We start from the raw sequence: 18,663 nt of genomic DNA, 5'->3' as shown, positions 1-18,663 counted from the left end.
ATAATCACCCTTTGAGTCTTTGAACCAAACCCCCCTCAATCTTCTCTTCTCCAGGCTAACAACCCTAGTTCTTTCAACCTTTCCTTATGAGTCTTGCTTCCCAACCCCTAATCATTTGTGTTGCTCTCCATTGGACTCTTTTCAAACTGTCCACATGGTTCTTAAAGTGTGAGGCCCAAAACTGGATGTAGCATGGCAGGTACTGTTCAACATGCTGAGCAACTTACAAGTACATCCTTGAGCTTTACAAGTACTGTACTTCACAGCTTTGTTCTTGTGTTCATTTATATAGTCTGGACTCATCCTGCTCACAATAAGGTTTTTGTCAAAAATTTTATGAGGGTTGGGCCCTATAATAAAGACACGTGAAGAATAACTCTTGACTTGATAACAGGAAATAAATAGTTTGCATACAATAGAAAAGGTGGGTATCACAAAGTTTGCTGAGAACGCTCTACAAATGTTTTCAAACATCAAAGTTAGTCACTGGAAACCTGTTCATTATAACTAAACTAGGCCCCACAATGTGCTGTGTTCAGGAATAATGAAAAGTACTCTAGAATTTTAAATAATGTCAGTCCTGTCCTGAAATCCTATCAGGGAAAACAATGCAGTATCTTTGTTAGAAATGTTCCTTTCCATCCTTCATATGAGATTCTACAGTCTGTGTCCTAGATACCATATTGCTTTACTGCTGCATTTCCTGTCTACACATATTAGCACAGTCCTGTACACAGATGAAGTTACATAAAATGTCAGACACGACTTTCTTCCTCCTCCACTGCTCGGTGAAGGCCAGGAATAAATTTAAAAATTTGCTTTCGGATACTTCCTTTCCTACTTTTCCGTGGGAGTGTGCCAAAAATATTTGGGAAGCTCCCTCCCTCCCACTGAGGTGACATTGACCCATTGCTGGCAACACTGATGCTTCTGTTCCTCCTCAGTGAAGATCTCCCCACAACAGCGTCATTGTCCCTTTGGAAGAAGCAATCATCATCTAGGCTTGACTGTCGGCTCAGAGTCTCATTAGCAGAATCCTCAGAAATACAGGTCTGGTAGAAGCCATCCTCACTGTCCACTGTCATTGAACTCAATCTGCTTTTCGAGCTGCTTTCACTGGAGAATCGGGACTTAATTGGGAACGTAGGTCTGGGTGCAGTGCAGCTCCCAAATAAATTAAACTCTTCTGTTTCCATGGCATCAAACGAAGTGTTGTCATTCACCTCTCCTAGAAAATAGGTATCAAAGAAGAAACATTATACAAGGGAGATTTTCAAAAAAGCCAGAGAATGGAAAACATGTCTAATCAAAGACAATCTACAACCCAGCAGTCTGATCTTCCTGAACTGTCATTGGAGAGATATAAACCTGGTAATTCACACCTGCATGTTTGATGGACATGTCATCAATTTCATTTAATCTTCTCTAGACTTTCTCAGACTTCCTCTTTTCTCCCTTGATGTCATGACATGGTCTTTATTCCAACCAGGAAATGAGGAAGAGAGCTATAAGCATTTGTTATGTCAGGTTAGAATATCGGTCTATCCAAACCAGTGTTCTGCCTCAGGCACTGACTAATAACAGATGTTTTAGTGGAAGGTGTATTTACCAATTGTGAAAGGCTGTAGAACTCTAGCTTCCTCCTAGATGCAGAATGCAGATTCATGGGGAGGTAACATTGCAAAGTAGGAGAGTCTGAGAAAATTCGTGGGGAGGTAATGTTGCAAAGTAGGAGGATCTGAGAAAAGTATGTAATCAACACCAACTTCTGTTTAGTAGGATTTATGCAAATGACCTTTCTTCCTGTGCCAATCAAGAAGTCAGGCATTTGAATTTTTATTCCCTGATACAGTGTTCCCAGTTGCCTCGCCACCACACCCACTAACAGGATAAAAAGCAGCAAATGAGACTGACAGTCAAATAAAGTCTTACTTTCGACTGAGCATTTCAAATTTCTTCATAAGAAGCTGTGACAGTCATAAAACAGTGTGGTTTCCTAACAGGAAGTTAAAACTTACCATGCAGTAGGCGTTGTTCCTGTAACTGCAGAGACCGGAACTCCACCAGTTTTTCCCGCAAGGTTTGCTGTAGAGAGTAAATAGGGCTTTTTATCATTCACAAACTTTCTTTGAATGTAAAGTTTTTCAGAGAAAATGGTGTACTCAAAAAAATTGTACTTAACTCTGGGAAGCAGGTACTTTCAATCATATCTATGACCTTTTTGCTGATAGTATTAACAGAACCTTCATAGAAGTCAGCAAATTTATCCCAGAAATACATTATTCTGTTAATTTCCAGCAGTGTTTTTGTATGAATTTTGCTTGTGCACCTAACATATGTTAATATGAGGGGGGCTCCAATATCCACTGATATGACGACAGGAAGCCTGACTCACTTCTAACAAAAAGAGAATTCTAAATTTTAAAGGTGTGATACCATACTGTACCATACCACAATACCATAATTACTAATGAGTATCATCAATATTTGAATATTACATAATAAAAGCGTGGGAACCAAAAGCTATAATTTTTCTGGTTAGTACACAGTAAGTTTAGTACCTAGTGGGCGTGTCTACATGAGATGCTTACTGCTCAGTAACCATATAATACTGCGCAGTAGCATGTCACACAGTGGACAGTGCTAATATGCTACTGCGCAGTATTATTAGGTTACTGCATAGCAACAGCATTTAAAAGATGTTTGCTGATGCTACTGCATAAAAACTCTGGTTTACTGCACATTTATTTAGTACTTGCTTATACAAATACTAAATAAATGCGCAGTAACCACTCGCAGTAGCATCTTGTGCAGATGCACCCAGTGAAATTTATTTACCAAAAGGGAGAAGAAGAGACAGTTTCTCCAGGTATTTCCTATCAGGATTTCCAAAATTCTCAATACTGGTTTCTTTCATTAAAGCTGCCAGTTATGCCCTTCTGATATCTGTGTCATGTTCTTTGGATTTTGAAAAGAGCTTATAGTCTCCAAAAAAGACCTGAGCACTTTTGAAAATATGGCCCATTGTTAGAAGTCTCAGAGGGAGCTCATCTCTTTTGGAAATCTGTCTCCCATTGTAAATCCTGATCATTTGTAAATGAGCTTACACATGCTTCTAGTCCTTATTTTGATATGAACAGCGTGCTGATGTCATGGTCAGCAACAGGACATACTGTTCTGTCCCCTGTCTATAAATGTATATACCATTCTGATGTTGCTCAGTATGTTTAATCACTTCCTCTCTGCTGTGTGTCTATTTAGGCACAGCACAGATGAACAATTACATGTATTACTTCAAAAAGAAACTTGATAATGTTTTGCTTTAAGGCAGTTTCCACATGTCAATCCACAATGATATATAAAGGTAGGTGCTGTTCCCTGATTTGAGGTTGCAAATATTCAATGGTACATACAAATACTAGTTTTTGCTAGCACCACAGGCATGGTGTGCATGCATTTTTTTTAAATAAACCTTATTCAATGTAAAATGAATATCTTGTGTTTGTAGGCTGCTTCCTATATTCTTAAACACTATTAATTTGTTTTGTTATAGACACTTTGTACAAGCTGAAGTTTAGAAAAGACATAAACAGATTTACATCAACGAGGTAGGAAATATACACCTGATATTAAAGAGAAAATAGATTTCCATGTTGAAAATAAAATAGATTTAATTAAACAAAATGTTTCTTAGTCTTTAAAAGACTGTTTTGGTATTATACACAAAAACTACATTAAAACACTGTCAAGGTTCCAAAGTAATGTATTCAAGAGGTTAGAAAATGCCCACGTCAAAGCTGCATGCACAGTCTTAACTCATTCTGTTGACATCTCTAGCAGAGATTGGAACAGAATCCACCAGTCCTGTATTTCAGTTGTCAGTAGCAGTATTTTTGGTTTGTCCTACAATTAAAGTGTTTCGGTTTTAGCATTGAAAGAAAAACTGTAAACAAAAAATGTTTTTTTCAGGAACTGCCTTTTAAATTTCAAAAATATCCCAATGAAATAGTTCAGACTTCCAAAATTTCTAGAAAAACATAGTCTGCATTTGACCTGCCTTCACAAATGTTGTCATGTAAAAGATTGTGAGGCTGAAGCCTGCTCAGTATGGATTGAATATTGAGAGATAGTGAGCACCACACCTGTAACAAGCTTCATGAAATAACTGCAAATGGTGATTTTCACAGGCTTGGAATTGCTGGTATGTCAAATCTGAATGGATTTCCATGGAAATAGAAAAAACATCCTTTTGTAGTTATTCATAATAGCCAATAATTTCCTTATTCTCATCAGTATCAAATCAAAATCTCTTCTAATTATTATTTAGCAACTACAAATCTGGGAACAACTAGATTCTCAAATAAACAATGCGTGGAATGCACTTCCCCTGCTGTGAAGAAGCAGCCAGCTGGACCAGGGGTGGGCAAAATAGGGCCCACAGGTCCTATCCGGCCTGCCAGTCGACTCTGTCTGGCCTGTGGCTGGCCCCCTGGTGCTCTCCACCCTGCTAGCTCTACAGAGTGGGAGGCGCCAGGACTGGGGCACAGCTCCCTGGGGCTGGACAGTGCAGGTGGGACCCCCCAGGCCAGGCAGGGACATTGGCACCAACTTCTGCAAGGGTGGCACCGCTAAGCCCAAAAATTAATGACTGAGGCAGGGCTGGGATGGCCATATGCACCACCACTTGCTTTTTTTTTTTTTTTTTTTTTTTTTTTTTTTTTTTTTTTTTTTTTTTTTTTTTTTTTTTTTTTTTGTCATGGAAGAGGGGCGAGGGGGAGCAGGATACACAGCTGTGGCTCAGCCCTGGGCAAGGCTGCAGGGAGTGGAAATGTAATGCAGTTCAGCCAGGCAGCGGGGGGCATGGCTCTTGCTTATCTGTGCAAACTCTCCCAGCTCCCCCAAAGCCATAGTGAGTTGAACTGATCTGAGCTAGGGGTGGGTCCTCAGCAGTGGCAGCTGCTCCCCACACACACCCTAGGTGACACATTCCCTCACACACTGGGGTGGCCCTGGCTGCCCTGCTGCCCCCCCCCACTTCAGGCACAGTGCTGCCCTTGACCCCCTCAGATGTGGTCCCTCCTGTGAGGTCTGGGAGAGGCAGTTTGAGGGAGCTCCAGAAGTAAACAAGCCACTCCACTCCACTCCCCGCTGCCCTTCTCCAGCCACATCTCAGCCCAGCCTTAGGGCTCCCCCGCTCCACTCCTCCCACCCCAACTCCTCTGGCCAGTCCCCATCCTCTCTTCCCGCCTCCCTGAGGCCTTCCTGAGCTGTGCTCTGTGGCTGAGCTTCTCTGCCCTTGGTCCCTACACCTCTGCTTCTCCCCTTCTTCTGTCCCTGTCCAGATCTTCTCCTCCTCCCTTCTCCCCATCAGTTTGTTGGGCTTTCTCCAACCCCTAGTCCCATCATACTACATTTTACCCACTCCTTCTCTTTCCTTCCCTCTAGGACATGAAGTGTCTATTAATCTACACCAATAATTTTAATTAGTATTTTAATTAATCCACCATTAATTTTGTGTGTGGGGCCCTCAACAACTCACCAAAACTCATTAAGTGGCCCTCCAGCCCAAATCATTGCCCACCCCTGAACTAGACTGAAGAGCAGACTAGTCCTGCAATAATTTCCAACTGATAGAACTTAAAAAGGATTGCAATTTTTATAAGAGAGTCCCTTATATTTCCAGTTTTGAGTGATTCAGGAAAGATTCACAGAAAACCTTTGACCATGGCTATAACATCTGCAATGAGCCTTTGACAGCTGCATAGCTCTCCCTATCATCATAGGGACCACTAAACAATTTTTCAGATAGTAATTTAGGCATCTTTAAACTGGCATATTCCACAGGTTGGCCAGCATCTTCATGAGTTATAGCCTAATATATCTTGAGAAGTGGTATAAGAACAGGGCTTGAATGGTCCAAGAATATAGCAGTAGTAGGTGCCAAATGATTTACAAATTTGCCTGTACTGGTTCAAGAAAACTAACGCAGTTTTGTTTTCTCACAAGGTTGACCTGTTGTTTTATGCATGAAATGCTATTTACCTTGTGACTAAACCAGATTTGCAGCAATGAATTGGGTCACAAAAATGTAATTTTTTGTGACAGAAATGTGAAACTTGTCCACATTATTTCAGCAATTTAGTTCTTGTAAACTTTACTCAGGCTCTTTTGTTATTTATGCTTCTTATAATAAATTATGTGGTTCTTAAATGTAAGGTGATTTTCAGGCTTGGGAGGGGAGTACGGTATTGTGGATAGGGCTGGAAATTGGAAGACCTGGGTTCTGTTCTGAACACTGATCTCCAGTGGGATGCTGGCCAAGTCTCTTCACCTCTCTGAGTCCATTTCTTCTTTCATACTTTATTGTTTTATTTAGACTATAAGATCTTTAGGGCAGGGACTGTCTGCCACTCTCATTTGGAGCTGCTAAGTGAAATACTACTACTACTACCATTGACCTGCTGCTGTGGTCTGATGCTGAATCTGGGAGAAAGCTCCTTCATATACAGTATTGCTTCTGTGCAATGTACAATGTTCTGCCCTATTTCATGACTTTAGGAGATTTAATAAGGTAGAAGGAGCAGGAGACTACACCTGTTCAGACTCTTTGCTGATCCCACATGGGGACACCATGTGAACATGACCTTCAGATTACTTTGGTATTGGATTTGTAACAACAATTTGATTAAGGCAGATAAGCAGGCAAGCAGCTGCTACCACCTAGTTCAGAAAGAGCTAGGAATAAGCTGCGCCTCAGACCCAAACCTTTTATTGCTGCAATTCATGAGAACACAGGAGTTGATCATTATGTTGGCAATCACTAATACTGCTACAGACTGTTAGTCATACAGGCTTGAATAAATTGCCTAATGATTGATCTTTTGCTTTGAAATAAAAGCTTTGGAATATATCTGGGCCACATGAAAACATAATAAAGTTGTTGTGCTTTCTGGCATGCTGAAGGTCAGTTTGATTTTAAAAGAATTAGTTGGAGTGTGTTTATTTTTCGTTACGGATTTAAAATACTCATCCTCCTGGCTTTTAGCAGCTGATCTCTGCTATCTGAAAAATGCATTTGTAAAATATGAAACTTGCGACTTTCCTTTTCCCCTCTAGATGCAAACTCCAGGCTCATTCCACATTTTCTGTTGTAGTTCAGAATTAATAAAAAGCTGTCTCTCTTGTTGATTTTAGTGCTTGCTTCATTGCAGACATTATCACGGTGCCTTATCATGGTGCTATTAGAAGGGGCCAATTTGAACATACTGTTGAAATGACCAGGGTATCACAAAGGAGTGTGGGAAATCAACTATTAGCACCCACTTTGGTAAGTTCAACATCTTCAAGCTGGATCATTATTGACAAAAATTTTGATCAACTTGTTCCATAATGCATCCATGCCACCCTACTTTCACGAGGTACTTTATGTTTGGTAACTTGAGTTAACTGTAAGTGCAAAACCACTATCCCACAGAACTGTCAGTATATGACAAAATGTTAGTGCAGTTCTATTAGTAAAAACCTCATTCTCTATGTGAGAGATCAACGCCCTACTGACTTCTTCACTTGACATTTTACAGAAATGTGTAATATGAAGGTGTGAAAGCAAAGTATAATTAAATTACACATAGAATAAGCATATTCGGACTTTAAGAATTGTTCAGTTTTTGAGCTACATGGTTCACAAATGTAGCAGGTTCTTTAGGCAGAAGAGAGGGGACATGAAAGTACACTGTAACAAAGGAGCTACTAGTGCAGTGACAAACTGAAGTCGTCTAGCTCAGAGTGGGCAACTATTTGGGCTGACAGACCACTTAATGCATTTTGGTGAGCTGTTGAGGGCCACGTACATAAAGTTAATAGTGGATTAATTAATTAAATATTTATTTAAATGGTTTTATATAAATTAATAAAATTAATGGATCCTTCATGTCCTAAACTCTAGGACCTGGAGGGAAAAAAAGAGAAGCAGAAAAGGCTGAAGTGCTCAGTGCCTTTTTTGCCTCAGTCTTCAAAAGCAAGGTCAGCTCCCAGACTACTGCATTGGGCAGCACAGTTTGGGGTGGAGGTGAACAGCCAACAGTGGTGAAAGAACAGGTTAGGGACTGTTTAGAAAAGCTGGACACGTGCAAGTCTATGGGGCTGGATGGGATGCACCCAAGGGTTCTGAGGCTGATGCAATTGCAGAGCTGCTGGCCATCATCTTTGAAAACTCATGGCAATCAAGAGATGTCCTGGATGATTGGAAAAGGGCAAACATAGTGATCATATTTAAGAAAGGGAAAAAGAAGGATCCAGGAAAATACAGATCAGTCAGCCTCACCTCGGTCCCTGGAAAAATCATGGACCAGATCCTCAAGGAATCCATTTCTAAGCATTTGGAGGAGAAGAAGGTGATTAGGAACAGTCAGCATGGATTCACCAAGGGCAAGTTATGCCTGACCAACCTGATTGCCTTCTATGACAAGATGAGTGGCTCTGTGGATGTGGGTAGACCAGTGGATGTGGTGTACCTTGATTTTAGCAAGGCTTTTGATACAGTCTCCGACAACATTCTTACACACAAGCTAAGGAATAGGGGTATGCAAAACAGGCCCTATTTGATTCGGATTCAGATTTGGCCCAAATTGGGGACAGTGATTCAATTTGTTGATTAGGATCACTGTCCCTGATTTGATTCAGCCAAATCCAAATCTGAAGATTCAATGCTGATTCAGAGATTCAGCGATTTGGACACAGACATAGCTTTAAAAGCTTTTTCTACATACCTTGAGGTAGCAGGTGTGGCTTATGATCACTCTCATGCTGGGGCACATGGAGCGTCCCACAGGAGTGCAGGGGGGTGCCCTCCACATGCTTGGCAGCGAACCTGGAAGTGGATCTTCCAGTCCACTTCTGGCTCTGCTGGGGAGCATGCTGGAGGGCCCCCCTGTGCCTCCCTGGCTCGGCAATCAGCCACAGGGAGACCCCGGGTGCTATTAACGTTCTAGTCATTCTACCAGGACTTTAAAGAGATGGGATAAACAGACATTCTCTGAGAAAATGCTGGTTTGTCTTGCTTTTACAAAAAACCTGGTGGTATGCCAATGGCTGCTGAATAAAAATGTAATAAATAAATAAATTCTTCAAATCTCAAGAAACACGTGAGTTCAAGTTTTAGTGGACTTGGGGGTGGGGGTGGTTTGGATCATTAAGTCCATGACATAGTAGCTGGAATTTAACTTTATGATTAAAATATGGGTCAGAAAGGAAGGACCCCAAAGTTCTGGTCCTGTATATATTTTTGATTAACTGTGTAATTGAGCCTCAGGTAAGCCTCTTCATATGTCATAGCTGGTACATTGCTTTCCTTTCATAGGAATTTCCTGTGAATTGAGATTACCATAATCATGGCAAATCCAGTATGTCCATTCATCACTTTTTCTTCATTTATATCACTCTAATTCTTTCCTACTTCTAAAAGATTAGCAAGCATTTTAGCTTAACTTTTCCAGAAGAAGTCAAATTTATGCCCATATCCCTATGGATCTCCCAGCATGTGTCTTCTTTTTAGACCAAAAGGAAGCACTGCTTTTATATCCACACATTATTTAAGACCAACCATGTAAAAGTACACAGCTTATTGAAAAGAAAATGCAAAAGATGACTTTACCTCTTGTACCTCTTTACCTATACTAGAAAAGACATATGATAGCTGGGGCTTTTCTAGCTTGCTTTTAAAGACAATGTGATCCAGTAGCTAGAAACTGAAGTTATACAACTTCAAATTTAAAAGGTGTTGTTGTTTCCTAGCCATGAGGCTAATTAAAGTTTGGAAGACCCTCCAGAAGATGGTGGACTCATTAACATTAGGATTTATTTTTAAAAGGTGTTTTAAACTTGCCTTTGGGAAAAATTTCATAGCCTGAATTTGGGGGAATGGACTAGCTAGTCATATTGGTCCCTTCTGCCCTTGAAATCTAAAGTCTGTCAGTCTCCCTTTACATTTTCTTTTTTTCATGCGTATCTGGAAAGAACAGGTTTTCCTGCATTGTCCTCATATGCTCACAACACCTGCAGTCCTATATTAAGACAATAATTACAATCAAATCTCATGCTTCTACAGCATTTCAGCTGGATGTCTTCTGAATTCAGGAAGGTTTCTTTTTCCTCAGTGCACAACTACATATGTATCTGGTTCTGCTTTTCTTCTCCCACTTCCTGAGATTGTTCAGGGCTGGAGATGGTACATTGGATGGGATTTGGTTTTGTATAGTAACAACAGTTGCCACACAAGGGGTGAAGAGTGCCTCTACTACCCAGCCTAGCCTACAGTCTGGTAGCTATGGCACACTCCTTGGAGGTGAAAGACTTGCATTTGAATCCCCTCAGGTTGAGGAAAGCTTAGAATGCAGGAATCAATCATACTGCTTAAGCACATTTTAGGCTATTATGTAAAAGGTAAGCACTACCACGCGCTGCCTTTATTTTAAAGATAAAACAGTTATTACTGCTCAGCTCTCCTCTCAGGAGAGGATCTGGGTCTCAAATGGATGGAGACACCTTCCTGTGACCATGACTCAGGCACCTAAACTCCAGAGAAGGAATGAGAATCCTGACACTCCTGTGTTCAGTATGTGGGTGTTTTGGATCACCTTTCTAAGACACCTAAGTCTTTTCATCCATTGAATAGGGAGCCCTAACAGCCTAAATCTGAGTTTTGGATTCCACTTCGGGGTCCGGGCACCCAAAAGTTAAGGGTCATAGCACCTAAGTCATTTGTTGAATCTGGCCCAAGGTTACACAGCCCACTGTAATATCTTTCCTCTCACCCAGTATTTGTGGTTATTCAGCAACATGTGGGCCAGCCTGATTCAGCAAGCATTCCTTGAGTCTATGTACTGGGTATGAAAAATATCTCAGTGCACATGAAATTAAGCAATTGATAGCATGCCCAAGGTAATTTAAGAATCACCCTAGGGAAGAGTTTCCACAAAGACTGCCACCACAGTTAGCACCACGGGTACAGCATCTTAGTAGGGGAACACATAGAATTTTGCATTGTCATTGCCTGTCCCCTCCCGGTCTGAAGTAAACAGCTTACTTCACTCTTTAGGAATATCAGTCTGACATCTTTTACAAACAATATCTTTATATTTACACATATTCATGTAATTACCTTCAATGATTGAAGCTTGTTGTCAAGTTCCATTCTCCTAAAAATCATAGCTCCATTAACAGTCTCTATTCTGTAAAGAACAAATGTTTTCAACAGTGAAATGTACAAAGGCCATTTAAGCATCTACAGCTATTTTATAATGTTTAGTTAATATTTATATTGCCTGCTAGGCTCCATTATGCAACTACAGATTCATAGGAAGACATAGTTGGTACATGAAAGATTTTATAATCTAAGAAGACAAGAGGCATTGGAGAAAAGACTGGAGAGAGGGATCCATAAGATATTTATTTGCTCTCTCAATTTAGCTGTCATCAGAACCAATGTGATCTTTAGACTGAGGAAGTCTTATAACAATCTAGAAATTCTCCCAGTGTATCATCATTCTAGCAATAGCTTCAGCAAACAGTATTGTGCTGATCCAGCATAAGAACCTGCCTGCCTCATGCTTAATAATGCTTGCAAGAACAATTTTAATTTGGTTAGCTGCCTTCTGCCTTCTACAAGAAATAGTACTTTTTTCTTAGCAAATGAAGTAGGAAAGAAAGCATAGGGTAACAAGAAAATATTTCTTTTGGGGCTCATAGTATAATAGGGAATTACACAAAAAATATCTGAAGATCACGGTCTACCTTAAATAATTGCCTGAAGATTTTATCAAGTCCACTATTTGCTTGTGATTAAACCCCTCGATGTTCACTCCATTGATATTGGCAAGAATATCACCTGGTAAATTTAAAGAACAGTAAAATGAACATCTAAAATCCACATCACTCTGTCAACTTTCACTAAAAAATAATAAATAGTCTAAATCAGGGGTGTCAAGCTTCATTGGCTCCCCTGGGCTGGATCCAGACCCCAGAGCTCATTGGCTAGGGACAGACATTACACATGGAAGTGATCAGAAACTGGTTTAAACCTGTAACAGAACATAAATTCAGTGCACATAAACCAGTTTCAAAATGGGTAAAACTGGTTTAAGATAAACATGGTTGAATGTAATATCAGACTTAACTGATTTGGATCAAACCAGCTTATGCAAGGTCTGTCCCAAACCCCTTCTGGGTTTAACCAGAGCCCCCCAGCATCCCAGATGTTTTGCAACCCTGGGCTCTGTGGGCCTATGCTCCCTGCTCCAGAGAACAAGGCTGGCCCTGCCCTTCAGCTCCCTAGTCAGAGCTCTGGCAGAACCTGCAAGTGCAGCAGGATCTACCTGGCTTCCTCCTGTCCCTCTCCCCACACCGCTCACTGCTCAAGCAGCGATCCCCCCCTCCCTCCTTCCCACCTCCTACAGCATGGACCCCAGCCCCATGCACCCTAGGCATGTGCCAATTTCACTGGGACAGGCAGACAGAACAGTGTCCACTTAGGGCTTTTTGGAACTAATCAACAGGTCAGCCTGTAATGTTCCTTCCTTGGAAAAAGCTGTTTAAGAGCTTAAACTAATGAGAGAGGCTTTTGTTTTGTTGATGAGCTGATAAATGCTGCAGCTCCCTTGCCTGTCAGGTTTGTAGACAGCATGAAGAAGCAAGGAGAGGGAGACTGAAAAGCTCAGTACTGTCAACAGATGCATGCACAGTATACACCCCCCTTTGCCTCAGAGTGCTAGCCAGGGGCTGAAGTTTGGCCACTCTCCCAATCCTTGAACAGCGAGTGTGGAAAAGCCTAGGACTGTGCAGGCAGGGTGGGGGTTTAAACCCCTCCCTAATCATAGGTCCTGCTAGGGCTCAGCCATCCCCTGCTTCAGCTCAGCACTGTCGAAGGGAAGGGAGAGACGCTCTCGTGCCCCCCAGCTTCTAGCCTGAGCCACTGCAGGCATGTGCCTGCATTCCTTCAGTCCAGAGGGAATGTCTGTAAAGTTGCAAACTGATTCAATCTAGACAGGTTAGACTAACCTGCAAAGATTGAATCAATTCAGGCTCAGGCTTTTTGAATGTCTGTCCCTAGCCCTTATGCCATCCTCTGCTGCCAATAAATGACCCCAATGGGGCTCCATATTCAGGAATCTGGGGACAGACCCACTCTGGCTTGCCCCAGGTCTATATTCCTAGTGCCGCATACCACATGAAACAGCTCCACTGGCTGCATCCAGCCTGCAAGCCGTATCTTTGACATTCCAGTTAAATACACAAAAAATATAGGAGGGAAAGGCAAGTCAAGTAAAAACTATAGGATAATATGTTTTGTTTTTACCAGTTTGTAGGCCAGAGAGATGGGCAGGGCTTTTCTCTTGTATTCTGCAGACATAAGTACGTGTCTCTGGGGAGTAATCATTCTGGCTGGGTAATCTACAAGTCTAGAAAGATGAACATAAGAGTGGAACCATTAGTAAAGCCTCGGAACAAATTTTAAAAGTAGTTATTGCTGTGCAGCCTAATCAGTGGACAGTTTAATTCATGGCACTTCAGCATTTTACTTATGTAAAAGTATGCATACACTTTTACAAAAATAAGTTATATCATCATGATTGAGAAATTCAGGAGGCTTGCAGCACAAGTAATGCGTTTGCCTAAATTTATATTGTAAAAATGAAATAATAACACTAAATAATGCAAATCCTTTGTTTACTGATTTTTCATAGATTCATAGATTAAGGGTCAGAAGGGACCTAGTAGATCTTCTAGCCCGACCCCCCGCCAGGGTGGGAGAACAACAAAAAACCCCAAAAAGAGAAACGGGACTCAAATGAGTCCAGCCAGGTAGGCATCCAGCCTCTTCTTAAAGATCCCCAAAGACCCCCAAATTTTCATATCAAACATATACTGCCTTTTCTTAGCCAAGGCTTCAAATGAGATGCCAACACTGAATGTACCTTAAAAAATAAAAATATACCAAAAATAACTTTTTAAATCAGAGGGCAAAAAATCTGCCCCATCAATTTATATATAAGCATAGTAATTGACTCAATCATCTTCACTTCTGACAGCTCTCTATTTCTGACCTGAATACTTACACATTTATTAGCCACTGGGCTAAGTTAAAAAAAGTTATGCTTCATCTTATACACTAATTTGGCTGAAAACACTGTTCCCTTTTTGTGCATAAATATGGGAAACTATTTCAAAGATATTCTTTTATACATTGTAAATAGGGAAATCGCTACTTATTTCCTAAAATAAGCTTTAATATTGTGCCTTAAGACACCGATGCTTTTATTGAGAACATATATAAATGTATTTTATATAATCTTTTAAATATGTAGATCTTACTTATCTCTCATTATCAGCATTAATGATATAGTTCAATGTTATGGCCATGCTACCTATTGTAATTATGCAAAATGTTAAATGAACATTGATAAAGACTATTGGAATATACACACATACAGAATTAATTTGTGTATATATAGATTACAGGCCTCTTTCTGTACTATTTGTATTAGGCAACTACTCCTGGAAAATGTATCTATTTGGTTTTTCTAATGATCAAGGCAAAATTTTATTGAAATCAGTTTATGACAAAGTGTGAACGGTTCTTGAAAGCACCACTGTTTCTGAAAGAAGCATAACTGAGATTGTTATCTCCTAAATACATGTAATCTGCTATGGTCTGACCCTATAAACTTAGATTTCAGTGGGACTACTAATGTGAGGATTACTTCTGTGAGTAACTGTCCAAAAGCAAGCACTATGCTAACTAGTACTCATAATTAGTTTTTATTTTTGTTTGTTGGGTATTATATTGGGGGAGCAGAGGAGGGGCTAGAGAGAGCTGAGAGAGTTTATTTTTGTATATTTTACTTAAAAATGAGTGTTGAACTTAGAAAAATTATGATGAGTGAAGTACCTATAAACCTTAACTTGTTAACATTTATTTCCAAAAATGTATCTATTTTAAAAGTATAGTACCATATGTTGAGGAGAAAGTATTTTATGGCTTTTATATTTTTGCATGTTATTCTCCTGTCCTCAGACATTTGTTATCCCTTGAGGGTGGCACAAGGCTCTGTGGTTCTACCTCAGAAAACAGGAGGAATTCCTATTGGAATTATGTCATGTTTGCATTTCCTCTCCTGGACCTAGAACTGCTACATAAAAATATGCTTCGCCTACCCGCTCCCACCGAGTATGAACCCAGTCTTGGAAATGAGGTGAGACAACCGCCTTAGAGTGGCCTAAGTACATGCAAAGAAACACACTGGAGACACAATGCCTAAGAACAGCATTAGGTCACGCATCCATGACTGCTCTAAGTTGGCCGCACTGCTTAATTGCTCAGATTTGATGCACATTGGGTTGGAGTGAATGTCTTCCATCCGCATTCCAAGGTGTGCCACAGACAGTGTGTAGACATGGCTTTAATTATATGTATTAAGGCTATAGAAGAGTTATCCCAGAGTTGCCAGGCACAAGCTGGTCTAGAATCTTTCTCTAGCTTTCACTAAAAGGTCAGCATCCATGTTAGACACTGTATTTACCCATTTTGTACTGAACATATATGCAGTCTACAACTGGATTTGACTTTAACTTTCAGGTGTGGACAACCCCTTGCACCAAGACAAGCGGCTTGCCTAAAGTATTTAAAGGCAGTGACAAAGATGGAAATTGAAATCAGGAAGCCTCTTACTTTGAATCTTCTGTTCTAATCATCTCCAAATATTCCTTTCTACTGGAAGCAAGAAGTACGCTGTGGATTCAGTTATTTGTTCTCCAGCTATGACAACCATAACAAGCCACAAAGGTTGTAGGTATTTGACTTCACAATTCTGTTTGTCCCAAAATAAAGACAGGCCAACCACAAACTTTGAATCTAGATTTGGATTCAAGTGTCATGGGAGGTTATCAGATGAAACATTTTGGTCTGTGTCCTTTTCTAGTCACAAACAGTTTCAAGTATGTCAAAACCCTGTGTCATTATAGGAAGTACTTCAGTTTCATTATGATCATAAGCTGGTCATGCTCAGTCACATAATTAAATTATCTTCACAGTATTAAGTCTCACCTGAATTTCAAACCCAAATGTTTCATTATCTTCTTTGATAATAGCAAGGAGTTGTCTGTAAGAAAAATACATAAATTTGCACATGAAAGTCACACCACCTTTTTCAGTTTCATGTATTACTAAGTAATATACAATGGTCCTATTGACCAGCAGCCATAGGTTAATCCTATGAATATTGCACTTAGTTATTTCTATGTTGTCTCCTGTTCCAAATTCAGACTACATACAAACTGTACCTGATCTGGTGGTTAACAGCCGTGGTACCAAACAATCCCCATTTTCTGTCCAGTTTTGATACTAAACCAACATCAATATTGTTGATACTATCACTAGTAGTGCTGAAAGACTATAATAGATGTATTAGCACTGCTGACAATATAAAGAAAGAAAAAGTAATGATAGTAGGAAAAAAATCTCTTTACCTTTGAGGCCCTGAAGAGTCTAAGGAACTTGATCTTCTTAAAGCAAACTGGAAACAGAAATGGAAGTTTGTAATTCCTAGTAGGTTCATACATTCATCTTTTCATATATAACACATATAGTTAATGATCTAGTAGACCAGTGAGGGCCAACCTTTTCACTAGGAATACCACAAATTAAGACCTTTGTCCTTTCCGAGTACCACTCTGATCCCTTTGCTCTGCACCTCATTTGCATTCTGCTCCCATCCCAATCTGCTGCACTGAATAAGCATACTCCAAAATCAATCTGTAAAGCCACTACTGCTCACTTTTGAGTCCCCTGGGAGAGAACAGTTTGTACTGTTACAAATTAGGTTTCACTATGTATTAACTACCACAGGAAATGTAGACTTAAGAAACTGGCAACATATCTAAACAGCTGTGAAACTCTTATATATAAAGTGAGACTACAGTGAGGTTTCTGACAGGGGTGTATAAAATGGGCTATATTCATTTCAGATTCGGATTTGGCCTGAATCGGGGGCAGTGATTCGATTCATTGATTCGGATCACTGTCCCAACTAGATTCAGCCAAATCTAAAGATTTGATGCTGACTCAGAGAATCAGCGATTCGGCCATAGACACAGATTTAAATGTTTTTTCTACATACTTTGAGGTACTCATGAATGCTGAGATGGTGGGGCAGATGGAGCGTCCCACAGGAGCATGGGAGGACCTCCCGCAAGCTCAGCAGCGAACCCAGAACTGAACCAGTAGTACTTCCGGTTTGCTTCCAGGTCTGCTGCCAAGCGCACAGGGGCAGCCCCCCTGCACTTTCCCTGGCTCGGTGATCAGCCATGGGGGGACTCCAGGTGCCCCCCCCAAACCCAAAGCTGTGTCTATGTCTGAATCGTTGAACCTTTCTGAATCTCTCTGAATCGATTCGGAGGATTCCAATTTGATTCGGAGAGACTAAACGGTCTCCTGATTCAATTCAGATTTGGAGATTCAGTCACCAAATTGGGCCGAATCTCCTCCAACTCAACTCAGCAACTGAAGCTTCAGCCCTAGTTTCTGATACTATAGCATGGCAATATTTTTGTCATTGAGGGCTTTATGACACCAGTTGCATGCCATTACAAAACCTGTGTTAGTTCTCCATGAAGAAATTGCAGTAATGTGGTGTGGTGGTGATTCAAGCTTTATTTTAAAAACTGTACAATATCTGCCCTTGTATAAGGCATGATTGTGCTGCCAATAGGATAAAAAAGAGAGCTTTGACTAGATCTCACTACCACCCAGTATAACAATAATGCAACTCACTATGCATTACTGTGCTGGGATGATCACTACAACTTAACACCTTTGTGATCACTTAGAGCTCGGGAACAGCTACCCTGAAAAAGGAAACCTCTGGGAAAGTGTACAACAAGTGTAGCAAGGTGATGACCAGGATGATAGCTGCCAAAGCATTTTAGGGTTGTAAACACAAAGGAAAATGCTGTTTAAGGTGATGAAACATTGTAACAAGAAGTCGTTGGATGAAAATATGAAGAAAAAGTAAATATCAAGAGAATGATTCGGAGAGTGAAACTGTTTAGATTACAGAATTCATTCCCCCACAGTGAAATGCTAACACTTAAGACATTGCTTAATGTCTTGAGACATTGGAACTGAAAACTGCAATAGGTAGCAATTCATAAAGAGAAATCCTGTATTGGTATGGTGGTGGGGACAAGCAGCTCTATAGAGCTTTGCAATTTGTTTGATTCTATAATCTTAGTTTGCACAGATCTCAAGAAAGCTGAGTACTAGTAGTTCTGCAGAACCTCAAGTAGCAACAGCCCTTCATGTTCTTTGATACTGCCGCTATTATAACAGTACAGTATGCTATGGAAATTGCAGAACCTAATCAAAGTGTGAGATGTGCAGTTTGAGCACCCATGCTCTTCATTCAGGCACAGTTTATGCCTATGTATACCCAGCTTCCACGAACACCAGCCATGCCATCTTATTTCTAGGAGGTTGCAAGCAAATCTCAAAGAACTCATTTGAGTGGTGTTAGGAAATACACTTGTTTACAAATCATTCTATTTTTCCATATATTTGGGAGCCTTTCATGCTTTGTTTACCCTTTTCTCAAGGGCAACATCATATTTCAT

General features: G+C 40.4%; 1 protein-coding gene across 1 annotated transcript in view; it reads right to left on the bottom strand.

The window, feature by feature from the left end:
* Positions 1 to 6: 6 nt before the first annotated feature.
* CYTIP (cytohesin 1 interacting protein) overlaps positions 7 to 18,663 on the bottom strand; it is a 21,241-nt gene continuing 2,584 nt past the window's right edge. The window contains exons 2-8 of the mRNA XM_019522383.1: positions 16,522 to 16,568; positions 16,100 to 16,154; positions 13,352 to 13,454; positions 11,791 to 11,884; positions 11,159 to 11,228; positions 2,019 to 2,085; positions 7 to 1,228 (exon numbers count right to left, since the gene is read on the bottom strand). Of these exons, the coding sequence (XP_019377928.1) occupies positions 756 to 1,228; positions 2,019 to 2,085; positions 11,159 to 11,228; positions 11,791 to 11,884; positions 13,352 to 13,454; positions 16,100 to 16,154; positions 16,522 to 16,568 (909 nt within the window). The 3' untranslated portion in view covers positions 7 to 755. The remainder of the gene's footprint in view (positions 1,229 to 2,018; positions 2,086 to 11,158; positions 11,229 to 11,790; positions 11,885 to 13,351; positions 13,455 to 16,099; positions 16,155 to 16,521; positions 16,569 to 18,663) is intronic.

This window comes from Gavialis gangeticus, unplaced genomic scaffold (genome assembly GCF_001723915.1).
Source record: "Gavialis gangeticus isolate Ggan-Ray unplaced genomic scaffold, GavGan_comp1, whole genome shotgun sequence".
Classification (NCBI taxonomy): domain Eukaryota; kingdom Metazoa; phylum Chordata; order Crocodylia; family Gavialidae; genus Gavialis; species Gavialis gangeticus.
This window is presented reverse-complemented; position numbering and strand designations above follow the sequence as displayed.